This window comes from Polypterus senegalus, chromosome 11 (genome assembly GCF_016835505.1).
Source record: "Polypterus senegalus isolate Bchr_013 chromosome 11, ASM1683550v1, whole genome shotgun sequence".
Classification (NCBI taxonomy): Eukaryota; Metazoa; Chordata; class Cladistia; order Polypteriformes; family Polypteridae; genus Polypterus; species Polypterus senegalus.
In genome coordinates, this window is record NC_053164.1 from 29,062,557 (window position 1) to 29,078,602 (window position 16,046).

At 35.2% G+C, this 16,046-nt stretch overlaps 1 protein-coding gene across 1 annotated transcript in view; it reads right to left on the reverse strand.

Annotated features, from left to right (window-relative positions):
- sae1 (SUMO1 activating enzyme subunit 1) overlaps positions 1-14,797 on the reverse strand; it is a 53,018-nt gene extending 38,221 nt beyond the window's left edge. The window contains exons 1-3 of the mRNA XM_039768259.1: positions 14,554-14,797; positions 10,805-10,916; positions 6,956-7,129 (exon numbers count right to left, since the gene is read on the reverse strand). Coding sequence (XP_039624193.1) covers positions 6,956-7,129; positions 10,805-10,916; positions 14,554-14,645 — 378 coding nt within the window. The 5' untranslated portion in view covers positions 14,646-14,797. The remainder of the gene's footprint in view (positions 1-6,955; positions 7,130-10,804; positions 10,917-14,553) is intronic.
- Between the last annotated feature and the right edge of the window lie 1,249 nt (positions 14,798-16,046).

Sequence of the window (16,046 nt, forward strand, 5' to 3'; positions counted from 1 at the left end):
CAGTATTCCTTCATATGCCTTTACTCCTCTATGTGCGTCTCACACTCAAACTTCTTCTATTGTCACGTTACCAAAGCCACACAGACCAATCAGATTGTCCAGAGGGACTGGACACACAGAGTTTAATGTTTTATTATATAGTGGATAGATGTATGTGGAACAAACAACAAAAAAGACTTAGCTCTTACTTAATTTGGTAAGACTAGAAAAAAAGTTAAAATCAATATCCAAATATCTTAAAACCCAATGATAAAATACATATTTTAAGTAATCATGTACAAACAGAATAAACTGTCTAGATTATTTAAAGGCTTTCACTTTAAATAAGAAAGATTGTTTATTCATTTAAATCCTATTTCAATGGCAATTACGATTTGTACCTTTATAGTTTTCCTAACATTCTACTGTTGAATCATCCTGGAAAACACAATCCAACTCAATAATTTGTGGTTTTAGTCTTTACAAAGTTAAATGACAGAATATGCATTTGAACTTCAGCAAAAAGCTTAGCCAATTTATAAATTATGGAGAAAGCTTTATTTTCATCAATACCTCAAACTGCAGGTCACACTGATTATTCTTGATTTGTGGACTTTGTAGTCTTGTCTTCGTTCTTAGAGACAAGAGTGGTTTAACTGGAAGAACTTAATTAGTGTTAACAGGAGGGCCAGTTCTTTCTATTTACCATATTCTAACATTCTGCACATTACTTTATTGTTTTCTGTAACATAAGCATGACAGGCAGTTTCTGCTCAGCAAAAATAAGTCATAGCTGTTATGATGCCTCGCAGTTAGGAGACCCGGGTTCGCTTCCCGGGTCCTCCCTGCGTGGAGTTTGCATGTTCTCCCCGTGTCTGCGTGGGTTTCCTCCGGGCGCTCCGGTTTCCTCTCACAATCCAAAGACATGCAGGTTAGGTGGATTGGCAATTCTAAATTGGCCCTAGTGTGTGCTTGGTGTGTGGGTGTGTTTGTGTCCTGCGGTGGGTTGGCACCCTGCCCAGGATTGGTTCCTGCCTTGTGCCCTGTGTTGGCTGGGATTGGCTCCAGCAGACCCCCGTGACCCTGTGTTCGGATTCAGCGGGTTAGAAAATGGATGGATGGATGTTATGATGAAATATTTTATATACTCTTGAGGTTTTATTGCTCAAGAATATGACAGTATTTTAAGAGATTTCTAAAAGTTCAGATCACTTCTGCCATTGACTGTCTTCTGCTTCTTAACGTATTAAAATTGTAATAATCTATTTAACTCCTGACAGTAAGTGTTTAACTGTTCTCTCATTTTAACCTGGTAAAAGCAAACAGAATACTTCAAACAGCTATACTGCCATATATCACTAAATTTGAGAAAAAACATAGCTGCTCAATGCCGGAAAACTACCCACCTCCAAGGTACTGCTGTGAGGACTAAGAGAAAACTTAGCTGAAGAAAACCGAGCAGAAACAAATACAATGTATAATGATTCATTAGTCTATTTAATTTCAGTCTATTTGAATAATTCCTTAATGCTTTAAGTATAAAAATATGATAGGCCTTTTGAATGTTGGATTAGGGTGGCTGCAATTGGTTTCTTTAGGCTCAAACTTAAAAATTTGAGTATTTACAACCTTGCACTAACTCAACATTTTAACATTCTCTGAATATTGTGTGTTCTGCTGTAGAATATAATGCAGCTATATGTGCACAAACAATTATATACCACTATGCATGTATGTTCTGGAATCATTCAATATGCAAACTAATTCAAGTCTTTAACAACTTCAGTTCACAGATTAAGAAAAGAAAACACAAACACCTTTGCATCTAGCAATATATGTAAATATAACATTGAGGTGCCAAGACTTGACTGACCAAACATCTGTTTTTCATTCCAGACGTTCCTTATGTTCTTATGGTCTTAAGGCACATTTAAGAAGGAGGACTGGATTCTGGAGCCTGGCTCAGACAGACTTTGGCTGTACTGTCTCAGAACAAGTGACTACAAGGTTCAGGGGAGGGAGCCAACTAGTTTGACTGAATTAACAAGGTGCTCTTCGTTGGGATATTAAGACATAGCAGACAGTTACTAAAGCTATATTTAATTACAATAAACAAATATTAATAAAATAGTTTAATTTAAGTCTTGTCTATCTGCTTAGAATTGTATTTCTTTATGCTTTAATGGGCCTTGGGCAACTTGTAAATCAAGTGAAAGGCTATAAAATTAGAAATGAAAATAGCGAACAAAAACAGCAATAGGCAGTATTCTTTCAACCTGTAATTACTGACAAAAACACAAATTTCCTGCAGCTTTCCAATAGGCTTGTAGTTCAAGAACTATATATACAAACAAAACAACAACAACTCCTTTTAATGATTTTTGTCAAATGCAATTTATAGTATAAAACCTACACCAGAGTTTATGTAGCAAGATACAATCTGAAAATTCAACTGAAGTTGTGGGATAAAAATAAAGCTGCAAAGACTCATCATTATGTAAATCATTACACCATCCATCTTGTAATTCAAGAAACATCTAAAGTGTTGTGACAATGAAAGGAAGTTCTTAGGAACAGCACAAATACAGCCAGATGAACGGTCATTTAAGGGCATGCAAGTCAGCATCTATATTTTGTAACGAGTTCTGTCTTTTATTGGCAGCAGCAAAGAAATCAGAGTAGAGCAGTGCACCCAGAATCTTAACTTTGTTAAGCGTCTGGCAGCTAAACTTGGAACCTGCTGCTCCCAGCTAAACTTGGAACTGGCTGCAAGTGCAATGATCACTTGACTCATTCACTGCAGAGCATTAAACTCTCCAAACAAATAAGTGACTAAAGCCCTCCTAACCAAAAACAAATCACTTTACTTACTTAACTTGTATAACATAAATGAATTCCTGTACTCAGGCCCAGTTACATTTAGTTAAAAATGTAGACAGGTAACGTTTCTCTTAAAAATAAACACAACTAACCTGCCATTGCCATCAAGCAAAAACTATTATGGTAAAAGCAGACTATCAAGGAAAAAGCAGAAACCCTTTCACTTATAGATGAGATGGAATGGCTGTCATAAAGCTACACTTCAGACTTGGATACGTCAGTTATTTTGGATTGCTTTTTAGATCTTCAGACCCTGATGTAAACATGACAATATCAACGCAAGGCTGGGGTCGTGAAAGCTACAAAAACAACACCATGCCGGTATCCATCACAAAAAAATCTTTCATAAAAAGATCATTAACATTATGAAGGAGCAAAGGAGCTACTGTTTTAAAATCATGCACAGAACAGACTTGATTTGCAAACTGTCATTAATAAAGAGGGTTTTATTTACTGCTCAGTAAAATTAAAAATGAGATGTCCAGAAGACAAATTTAATAGCTGTCAAATTCATACAGAAATTTCAAATATGCAAGTAGAATAGAACATTGATTATGTGAACTTACTGTATTAGGACCAAGGTTGGTTCGGTTAATCAATTTTTTTGGATAATGAAGAATACCCAGTTTATACAGAAAGGGTAAATAGGCCTATAATTACATTATTGCATGCATGATTATTACTACTGCATTTTGAAATATAAAAGTATTATAAAATATTCAAGAAATGGTTTGTAATAACCAAATATTTAAAAGAAACAATGTATAGTGTATTATATTTATTTTGAACTTGCCTAATTGTTTTACAAGGTTTCAACTATACATCCCGCTTTTTTGCATAAATGGAAAAAATACACAAATAATTGCACACAAATAAGAATATAATGAATCTTGGGAAAGTTTATTTTTACATTTTTTAAAATACTGTATAAAATCTTGAATTTTTCTTTAATCATGCAAGATTGTCTTTTTTGCAGCAAAATCTCTCACCCTCTTTAAAGCAGTATCATCATAGAACTGCAGTCATGGTGTCGCTCACACCATGTCACAGCAGTTTCTAACAATTGCATAATTTATTTTTAAACCAGCAGCCTTTTTTCCCATGTGCGTGCAAAAAAATTCTAGTGCAAAGCATGGAAAATGGGGTGCAGATAGAGTCTGCACACATTTGGTGGGGGGTGGGGGGATGGGGCAGGGGTGGGGCTTCTTCTCTGCTAAAATCCACTGGCCTGGGTGCAGCTGTTGAGCCTCTAGGATTCTGGCTTGGATTAGATTATGTAATTTGAGAAAATTAATGCAGATGGTGTTACCTCTGATCCAAAATGAGTGATGCGAGGTGGAACCAGCGGTGTGAATGTGCAGGTAAGCAGTGTGCGAGGCAGATGAAACCACACTGTGTCACATGGAAGGAGCTATGGAAAATAGTGTGGTCTTGCTGTGGAATATCTGTTAGGAAGCAATATTTCACCTCAAATAACTTTAAACACCCACAAAAATAACAGTAATGAATTTCACATTTCCCAATTGCAAAATGGCCTATGAAATAATTTTTGGGGCAACTTCACAAGACTATATGTGACATGAAACTTGTTATTAAAGTGATTGCACTTATCACTAGCCAAACCATGTGATCTGTGAACAAATAACCATAAACTAATGAACTAAGCAGCAGGAGTAATATTTCAGGATAACAATCAGCATGCTAAATGTGCATACTGTATTTAGGGTTGTGCATCAGACACTGATAGTCTGGATTATCACTATTAGAATAATCGACTTTCTACTCTATTAACTAATGTGAATATTCAAATATTTATTGAAAATATTCAGTCAATTTGAACAAGATGAACAAGTGTATCAGCTCAGCAAAAAAAAAAAAAACCAAAAGCAGCGCAGGCATTCTATTACTCCTTGCCCTGTTGTGCAATTCTTGGAGATTTTACATTGCCATGCTGTAGTTGCATCACACTTTCAGAAATATGCTTTTTTTTTTTTTTGGTTGGATAGCTAATTTGTCACCAATGAAAGAGACAGCCAACTATGCTGTGAGAAACAGTCACCTTTGCCTTAGTTAAGGCTATTCCATGGAAACCTTCCTTTCATTTCAAAGATCTGAAAAGGATATACTATACCTCTCTAAACTCTTATTAACAGGAAGGTTTGAATGCTGAAAATAACCATAATGAGAAAGAGAATTTTGGATTCTTGATGCGCATAACAACAACAAGCTGCACATTTCAAATTCTAAGTAATGAATAAATGGAGCCAAGAGTATTTTGCATAGGAAAAAAAATCCTGGAGAAGTTGCTCATGATTGGTTAAATGCAATACAAACAGTCAATTTTCTAGATGCTGTCAGACACTTGGACACATATTGTTATTGTCATTTTTCCTTTTTATAAACTGTGACATGGACTCTTTTGTCTTTCACAAACTTACCAGCGAAAAGTACTCAGTATAGTATATTGTAATGATTAGCAAGAAATTCAAAATCATCATTATTTAGATGCCTTTTTCCAAAGTCACGAATAAAAAAATCAACATACAAAAATATTTTGACTGTTTAGCAGGAAATTATAATGTTAATACACAACAAAGAACACAATTTTAAAGGTGCACCTGAAAAGCTTTGTATTCTAGTTAGCTACTGGGCTAAAACACTGACAACTGGTTGATAGTTGATTGGATCAGTACAGCTATAGGTCCAGGAAAACAGCAGAAAGGATAGAAAACTTCAGCAGTCCTAAGATTCTTTACAATCAAAATGTTTAAGAGGTGCTTATCAGATTCATTTAAGGGTTGTGGATGGCAGCTCACCAACTATAATTGGTTTGCACTGGTTAGTACTTTGTCACATTGTACTCGCCCCTGCAGGAAGTATAAATCCAGAATCAGTTTAAATGAAGCTCGACAAACAACATAAAAGAGAAAATCCTTTTTAAAATTGGGGTTGGAGTGGTGATGTACTGGATGCATTTTTGAAGTACAAGTATACAAGGAAAAAAAAGAAATGGTAAAGTCGTGTATCCTTTTCACAGGCAGAACTACTCTGTTGATTAGATGTGTGGTATCACTTTCATGTAATGTCAGCAAATATCCAAATAGACAATTACAGAAGGATAATTATGCAAATTGCTATTTGCCTTGACATTGACAAAATACTAAAATGAAATTTCAAAAGCATGCATTGTATAATTTTTGGCATTTGATTACACAATTACCATATCCGTCCCAAATCACAATAACCACGTTCTGCCGTATAAGATTAATGAAAACCTGTACAACAGGAACAGGGGAATTAATTGGCTTGGAAATTGTAAAATTGTGTGCATCTCACAAGTACAGCATATCATAATTTATTAGAGTGGTACAGTTATTGCACAGCAACAAAAGCTGAGTCCGTTGTTTTGGAAATTATAAATACTGTATGTCTGTTTTACACCCAGAGGAATTTGAGGCATAATTTAATATAGCAAAGTAGCATTGCTACTTCACAGGTCCAGAGTTTTGTGGGAGAGCCTGAAACAAGCCTGAAGCAAAATCAGCTATTATATGTATGCTTAGTAACTTGAAACATATTAAGCCTTTAGCAATGAGCATTCACAAGGTCTCTTTTAAAACTTATAATTGGACATTTAATTAAAACAGTGATAAGAGAGTTAGGCAATTTTTCAGTCCTTTACTTTTATTTAGTTAATGTCAGAAATCACATTAATGGCTTCCAGGACATCCACTCAGTTGTTTGGGAAACACAAAAGCTACTGTGAAAAGATTAACCAGACGAGCAAAAATTTCCATTTTAAAAAAAGTCATATTGCACCAGGAGAGACTGGCATATTTATATTATTTCAAGGATAGTCTTGGCCTGTGCAGTGCTGTACAGTTCTGGACAAGGTTCCACTCTTATCCAGACAGAGCAGTTTGCTTAATTCCCCTATATGCAAGATATAAATGGAAAGAAAATAACATTTTCTAGCAGTGCTAATGGAAGTAAATTTATGTGCTTTTCCATAAAAGCCAGTGAAGAAAGAATTGAATACCTCTGCTATAAGGTTCAGAAATAAAGAAAAATGTAATTGAGTTCCTCCAATACTTACAGCATCAAACTGCAGGAAAAAATCATCAGACTTGTTTTCAACGTTTTCGTTATCAGCTTTGACTTCAACCATAGGATTTAAATACTGAGCACGTTCCAAGGAGGCAAGTGCTCTGTTCTTTTCCGAGGAGTCTACTGGAATTAGAAACTGAGATCGAGTGACTTCTTCAGTGATCTGAAAGTTAAAAATATATATATTTTAAGTATGGAATGGTGCTACATATGTAAAATGTATTGTTATAAAATGTTTAAATATTAAGACTAAATAAATATGGGGAAATCGGCATGGAATGGTTTCACTTTGCAATGATAATAACCAGAACACAACAAGCGTGACTTCAAATGGTACTATGACATCAGGTTGCCTGCCAACCCTTATATCTGAAACACTGATCAGGCATACGTGGCAGCAAGTAATGGCAGCAGCTAATCACAACAGTGTCAGTAACATCTGATCGATCGACTGACTGACTGACTGACTGCTAGTATGGTATGATGATAGCAAAGCAGAGTATAGTCTTCCAAGGTGTGGGAAATGAGACTGAAAGGAGTAACCATTAGCTCTACCACAAATTTCTGCCTCTTGCTTCAGTAAACTTTATTACTCTATATTCTATCACAATCCCTCACCATTCTTGCAATGGTTTATTTGCAGCTTTCTCTCTACCAACTGTGTTTTAAGTACCTTTGGAGCTTGTTTTAAATTAAACAATGGGAATTCAAGGATATCCAGCAGATTCACTGCATTTGCCAGTTTTCATTTAGCCACATTCTTAATCAGAAGTTAATTCTTAGTAAAATGTTATTTGTTAATATATCATTTAGGCAGGATGACTGGTAGATATTCACTCTGCTATTTTGACTTCATCAAATTGATTATGCAAAGTAAAAGAAACAAAATATCATTAAATCCAATGAGTATTAGTTTCCCTCCACTACTTTGTAAGTCTTACTACTTTAAAACATTTTTTTTTGCAGTCAACTTCTTTACACTTAACACATACAGTTACAAATGACACCTTAATTACAACAGTCAGTCAGTCACTATCCAACCTGCTATATCCTAAGACAGTGTCAGAGGGGTATGCTGGAGCCAATCCCAGCCAACACAGGGTGCAAGGCAGGAACAAATCCCAGGCAGGGCGCCAAACCACCGCAGGACACACACACACACACTATGGACAATTTCCTTAATTACATCTCAATACTAATTATTTCAAAGAAGCAATTAACTGCTCAGGCTTAACAAAGCAGAATGAACCAAACTGGCAAAAAATTTACTATATAAAACAAACTAAAATTATATAAAAAAAATCAAAATTAAGTGTGGAGTGTAAGCACAGCAATAACTATAACAGGGGTGTCAAATTCAGACCCTGGAGGCCACAGTGGCTGCGAGTTTTCATTTCAGGCACTTTCTCCATTATTAACTAATTACTAATGATAATGCTAATAAAACATGACTACTTGATTTTAATTGACTTGAATTTTAATTATTTTTTTTCTTTAAGATCAGCAGCTAAATAATACGGAAAGGCAAAATGAACCAACAGATGACCAAACTTTAATCCCATTTGCACCTTTGCACCTGCGTCTTTCATATACCTGTCTCAAAAAAATATTTGAAAAAAGGAAAAGTCTGAGAATATTGGTCTGTGGTGGTGCGCAAAGCACCTGGATGCTAATCTCAGAAAAATGAATAACACATAATACAGAATTAAAAATGTGTTTCATCAACAGCTAAATAGGAGATGGACTAGATTGAAAATGATGGCCTCCAGGACTATTTGAGATGCCTTACATTTGGCTGTAGGTGAATGAAAAAACAATTAAGCAAGTCAATAATAACTAGGGTGTAAATTAGCAGCAGTAACTGGTTAATGAATGAGAGAATGCCTAGAACGACAACCTACAAAAACCGAAGCTCTCTAGGATTTCAGTTTGACACCCCTGCTACAAACAGAAGTTAAACTTAAGCTACTGCTAATTTCTAGGAATGTAAACTGCTCTGGAATTAAAAAATCTAATTCAACAAAAATCAGTTCACAGCAAGCAGTATCTATCTTCCAGTTAAGACTTTGGTTGGAATGAAAACCAATGTAAACTAATAGACACTCAGGTTTGGGAAACACCCATAAAAAGTATATTGTTAAAAGACCTGTTGAATCACAAACAGTTGTTCATGAGCATACATCCACATAAAAACAACATTTTAACCAAAGGATTTTTAAGTTCAGAAATCAGAAGCATAATTTTATTTCAAACAACATGGTATGTGTACAAGGAACAATAAATAAACTACTTTCAATGATATTTACCTTAACAGTTATAAAATGTAATAGATAATTGTATTTCATGTATGTCAACAACTCTGGAACAATTAACATTGACTAAAAATGTTATAAATGATCTAATATAATCTTGTTTAATAAATAGTATTACATGCTGATGAATTATGATTCATTCACAGCAACCCTGAAAAGAATAAAAACAAAAGCATTAATATATAACTACTATTCTTAGCTAATGGAAAAGCACCTGCGAGACTTAAATAACTTATAATTTATTATCCTTAGAACAATGAGTATCGTGACTCAATGCATCACAAGTTTTTAGAACATTCATATTTTAATATAAAACTTCTGGAAATGCAATTATATATTCCAGTGATTCAAAAAAATAAAATTAAAAATGGTTCACTGGACAAACTTGAAAAAACAAGAACACCATGATCTACCAACAAATGTATTATTTATTACATTCAACCCTCTCCTCTCATTAACAGCCTGAGAACATTTTCCTAGCTAGGTCCATTTGTTGTTATGCAGGAACTTATTCCATATATCTTTTACCCTATTGACAAGATGTTTTATTCACAAGTGGTTTTCCACATCATCCAAGAGTAGACTAATTCCTGGCCACCTTTTTGTTTGTTTTTGTTTTAAACACAGTCATTAACGTTTACATGAATATTTAGGCACTATAATCATAGTAATGACTAGGAAATCAGTCTATGAACTGCATCTAATAATGTAGTTAAAACAATTAGAAAATCAGTTTGGAAAACAAATATTTCACTTCAATGCAGTGAATTAAAAACAAATATTAAGAATCTAAACTAAAAGCTTACTATAAGGCACTTTCCAATCTGACGGAATTGTATAATAACAATGTGAAAGTCCAGTATCAGGTAATTTCTTAAAAAGTAGTTATAATTGGGATAACGTATAATCAAAAAAAAAAAAACAAACAAACTTACATTTTCTGAAAAATTAAACTAATAAAGTATGGTATTGAGCCTTACTTTTATCTGCTCAAAGCATCCCACTAAAATCTATGATACAACAGAGAGTACAGATTTGTTAAAAAGTTGATTAAAAAAGCTACACAAAAGGGAAGTTAATGGAAGACAATTTTATTGTTTAAAACAAATATTTGAAACATGAAGAAATTACCAGGGCTGTGGGATCAGAGTTATGAGCAATTATTGGGTTACTGGAGTTGGAGTTGGTAAAAATATACCAACTCTGAATAAATATAAATTATAATATAATGTATTAAAATGTAAATAGTAAAATAATGCATTAAAATACCCAATTTCACTTATACTGATTCAATTAAATATTTTTCTCCTTCTTGACTTTTGACAGAAATATAGCTTTTTTATTTTTGTTAATTTACTATTTTTTTTATATTTTATTTTATTAAAACCAAAAAACATTCCATACATGCAAGTCAATTTTAAGAAAAACTAGTTCGAAACAATTGTTCAATTAAACATGTTTTCCTTCTAGACTTTTGACAGAAATATAGCAAAACAAAACTTTATACAATTTTGAAACCACCCTACCTGTTCATGGTCAAGCATTGTAAGGGCCTTCACTCCAGCTAAAATTAAATTTTTTGCCACTTCAGCTCCAAGGCCCTTCATTCCAACTAACAGGACACGAGACCCTCTGAGCCTGAATTGTTGAAAAAAAAAAAAGAAAAAAAAACATACATTAGAAAACAGTATGCATAAAGGAACTTAATTGTTCCTCATTATTCATGATGTCACTTTGTTAAATTTACTAAAAATCATTGAGTACTAGGCAAAAGACAGAAACTAAGAACAAATGTAAGTCTAACACTCGTACACCAGTGCCAATTTACATATACCAGTTAATCTGCCAAGAACAACTCAGACGTAGGAGGAAACTAAGCTTCCCAGAAAGAGACAAACACAGACACAGGAAGAATAAGCAAACTGTACATAGTGCAGTGATGCATCAGTCACTAACTACTGCACAATCATACTACCCTTAATCAAACACAAAAATGTTGAGAAGTGCTTTTATAGTATCACTTAAAGTTGAATTAAATAAAGTATGTTTGAAGTTGATGTCTCATTATGCAACAAGAATACAAAATATATTACACCCAATCAAACCTAATATCGTTTTTATAATGAAGAAAATATGGCTTCCTGGGATTAGAAGTGATAAAATGTGCTTCAATCTAAATTAATCTCAAACTTAGTTTTCTAATAGTCTTATATACATTAGTACATATTCGATAGATAGATAGATAGATAGATAGATAGATAGATAGATAGATAGATAGATAGATAGATAGATAGATAGATAGATAGATAGATAGATAGATATTTTATTAATCCCCAAGGGGAAATTCACATACTCCAGCAGCAGCATACTGATAAAAACAATATTAATTAGTGATAAAAACACAATGCAAGTTAAAAAATGCAAGGAGAGAGTGTGGCAGGTATAACAGCCTATAATCTTGTATAGTGTTAACATTTACGTATACACCCATGGGGTGGAATTGAAGAGTCGCATAGTGTGGGGGAGGAACGATCTCCTCAGTCTGTCAGTGGAGCAGGACGGTGACAGCAGTCTGTCGCTAAAGCTGCTCCTCTGTCTGGAGATGATCCTGTTCAGTGGATTCTCCATGATTGACAGAAGCTTGCTTAGCAGCCGTCGCTCGGCCACAGATGTTAAACTGTCCAGCTCCGTGCCTACAATAGAGCCTGCCTTACTCACCAGTTTGTCCAGGTGTAAGGCGTCCCTCTTCTTTATGCTGCCACCTCCGGCACACCACTGCGTAGAAGAGGGCGCTCGCCACAACCGTCTGACAGAACATCTGCAGCATCTTATTCAATGTGAAGAATGGTAAAGTTGCTACCTATAGAGACCATTCCTTATTGGAGGAATCCTAATCCATCTTTCGTAACTCAATAGGAAATTGATATGTTATTTTAAATTGGAAAAAAATTTAAATCTCTCTTTGAGGGAGACACAGAGATTTTTTTCACCTTGGCAAGACTAAATTAATGTTATAAAACAACTTGGTGGTACTTCAGCAGTTTTTTTATAAATAGGAAAAATCACATTTTTTTCCTCACATCTCTCTGTAATGTAAACTGGAGAAAGAGGTTATGAGTTTTCCTTTATCTTAAGTTTTTTTTTTTGGAACACAATGGTTTTACAGCTGTATTGCTTATGTGAGTGTGCTCAGTATCTATTATTATCCTTCAACTCATGTTCTTAACACCCCCTTTGCAAAGACTGAGCACCTATCCCAGTAGCACTGGATGCAAAACAGAACCAAGTCCTGAACTGTACTCAATTATATCACTCAGTATACTCACACATACAGTCGACATGCAGGTAAGCATTTTGCTGCACACTACACATATGCCAATACTATACTTACTACTACTAATTACGATTACCTCTGCTGCAGACAGGGCTAATTGAAGATTGGTAAATAACCTAAGAAGTGTATCATTGGGATGTGGAATATTTACACCAATTTGTCTCAGTTTATGGTATGCATATCAATGGTGGTACATAGCAGTTACTAAGTGAAATGTGAGGAAGCACAACACAAAAAAAACTGGTCAATGTTAGGGCTTGATAAAGTTACAAACGAGTAAAACTCAATCCAAAGTTTACAGCGAGGGATGTTGAATATACATTCCCAGTTTGATGTACTGCATATTTTTAGTTTTTGTCTACCATTATTTTATGGAACATTTTGGGAGAGTGCCAGACTAGAACAGATGGATATATAATGATAAATGCAGACAACTTTTAACAATTATTAAAAATAAAATATCTAAACTTTCATTTTTGTCATTTTAATATTAATGAATCACTTATTTCAGGCAGAGCTGCAAATATTGATTTCTATTGTGATTTTAAACACAGTTTAAAAAACAGCAGTGGACTGAACACAGGAACTCTCTGTGCCACAAAGAAGACTCAGCAATAAGAATGACTTGTAAACCTTTTAGAGTATTTTTTTTAACACAAAGTCATTGCAAACTCTTGAGTTATTTTTCTGGTTAAGATCCAAATTGAAAAGTAAATGTACAACTTTTTTATATTAGATCATGCACATTTTAGATGTTATTGTTTTATTCCATATCAAAGCACACTACTGTTATCAAATGACTCACAACACTGTGTCATCCTTTGTTAAAATCCAATATAAAATATTTGGGGTGGGGGGGATAGTCTTTAAATGCACTACCAGTCAAAAGTTTGGACACTTCAGAAATGTTTGTGTTTTTGACAGAAATTGATACCTTTTTACCAAGATACTATTAAATTGATTTTAAAAACAGCCAAGACATTACTAATACTGCTAATGGGTATTACTGCCTAAAATGACTGACTTTCAGTTTATTATTCACATATAACTAACTACAAAGCCCTGTTTTTAGCAGCCATTCCTTAATCCTTAAGTGTCCTAATAGTAAACTCCCCAGGCCTACCCTAATTTAGTTATGTATAAATCCTATTTGGTTATTGGAGAAACCTTTGAAATTGCCTTAGCACTACTGAAACCTGTCATTCGGTTCAACTGCATTACAAGGTACTGGCGTTCCTAAAGTTCTGTGTTGTGTTCATTCTCAAGAAGCATGTCAGTCTATTGTTGTTGTTTGCAGAATGAAGGCTATTCCACATGACTGATTCCCAAGAAGATGTATTTTATTTTTGAAACAATGTAACAGTATCTTGATAAAAAAAGTGTCAATTTCTTTTAAAGACGTGAACATTTCTGGGTGTATCCAAAACTTGTGACTGGTACTGTATATAAACAGTAAAGTGCCCGAAGCTTTATTCCATTCTAGCTCTTGCTTTTATTTGTTCATTCTCATCTCGCCAAATGAGTTTCCAAATTTCAAATACAAAAGAGACCTCTCAAATTGTATTTATTCGTGTACTTATTTTTAATAACAAAATATATCACACACATTCTAATACGCTAATCAGGTTCAGAGTCGCGAGATGCCGGTGCCTATCCCAAGAGCGCTGAGAACAAGTTTTGGAATCAACCATGGATCAGGTTGCTGGGCCATCCTATGGGATGATTTAGAAAACCGGAGTATTATTAGAAAAACGCATCCACACACTTGAGACAACGTGCACACTCCTCACTGCAGTCCATGTAACAGACCACTCTGTTTCATTTCTAAAATCGTCCCTAGATGGCCTGCTTAAAACGCATATATATAAACTCTAGCACAGAACCACGCTATCTCAATCGAATACTCAACTATGATCATTGTGAGCTGGCTATTGTTCGTACCGTTTCTGGGCGTCAAGACCCCATAATCGGATCTGTCTATCATACTGTGCCGCCTCCTCTTCACTTATCACTGATTCTTCTTTTTCCACCATATTCTCGTATTCTTTTGAATCGACGATTACAGTTTTGCTTCACAGTGTATGTCAACGACACCGTTGTAAATTTTAATTCAAACAACTGCTACAGCGACAAAGTCGCGCTTCCCACTCTTTGAATGGACGCCTGATGATGACGAAACCACGAGCTCGCGCTCATGGTGACGACATTGACGCGCGAGCATTCGTCACGTGCTCACATTTCTACACGAGAGTATGGCAATCATTGTGAATAAAAGATGGGCAAAATAAGAGGCGTTGTTTCTGCTTTGCCGGTGATTGTTGTGTTGGGCTCCAGCTGTTCTACGACCCTGCTCTGGATATATGGGTTTAGAAAATGGATGGAAAAAAACAGGAATTGTGATATTCATCTGTACTGTATTGGGTTTAGTGGTAAATATCATTACATTAAATCTCTTATGGTTATGTAAACCAAAAAAGCACATACATTTTTTTACGCTGTCCGTTGTTAAACCTCTCTGGAAATACCAGTCTTTGTGGATTGCACAGAAATTTATTTATTTACATTATGTTATTTTATGCGAACGTATGTTTTGGTTTTACCTTTGTATATATGACCACATTTATTTGTTTACCAAACGCATTTATCCAAAGCAACTTACAAAAGATCAGTCTGGGGGACTGTTTGGATGCAAGTGTTTCAGGCAGGCCCGGCGCCACCATTAGGGCGAATTAGGCATTCGCCTAGGGCGCAGATCATAAGGGGGGACGGGACCCAGCCACACGGGTTAGCTACTGAACAGTCGGTTGGCGCTCTAATAAAAATCTAGCACCACACTGGTTACTGAACTAGATAACAGAACTTATTATCACAAGTGAAGAGCTCACAACGAAATACTAAAAGTTACCACTTTCTAGGTTACAAAACCTAGTATCTGACAGAAGTTCACCAAACATGAGTCTTCAAACACTGCTTCAATGCATTGAGGGAGTAAGGATTTCGAATGGAGGAAGGCAGCTTGTTCTACCAGGTAGGAGCGATAAATGAAAAGAGTCTGGATTGAGATACCAGAGGCCAATTATCAGCAGACCTGAGGAGTTGAGAGGGAGCATAGGACCTTCATATATGCAATTGCTAACCCTTTGACTCTGTAGCCCCTCAATAGGCAATCATCAAAGATTTGAATTCAATAAGGCTTCTACAGAGACCCACCTCAGCTGGATGAACACCAGATATATGCTGTATTCTGAATCATCATCAGCAGCTTGGTGGCACATACTAGTACTTCTGCCAGCAGACAGTTGAAGTAGTTCAGATTTGACAAGGCCAAGCCTGGACCAAAGATTGTGATGCATACTATATACTTGTATAGAATGAATCTGTAAGACCGAGAGACCACTTCATCATGGTCAATGAAGGAGACCTGGTCATCGATC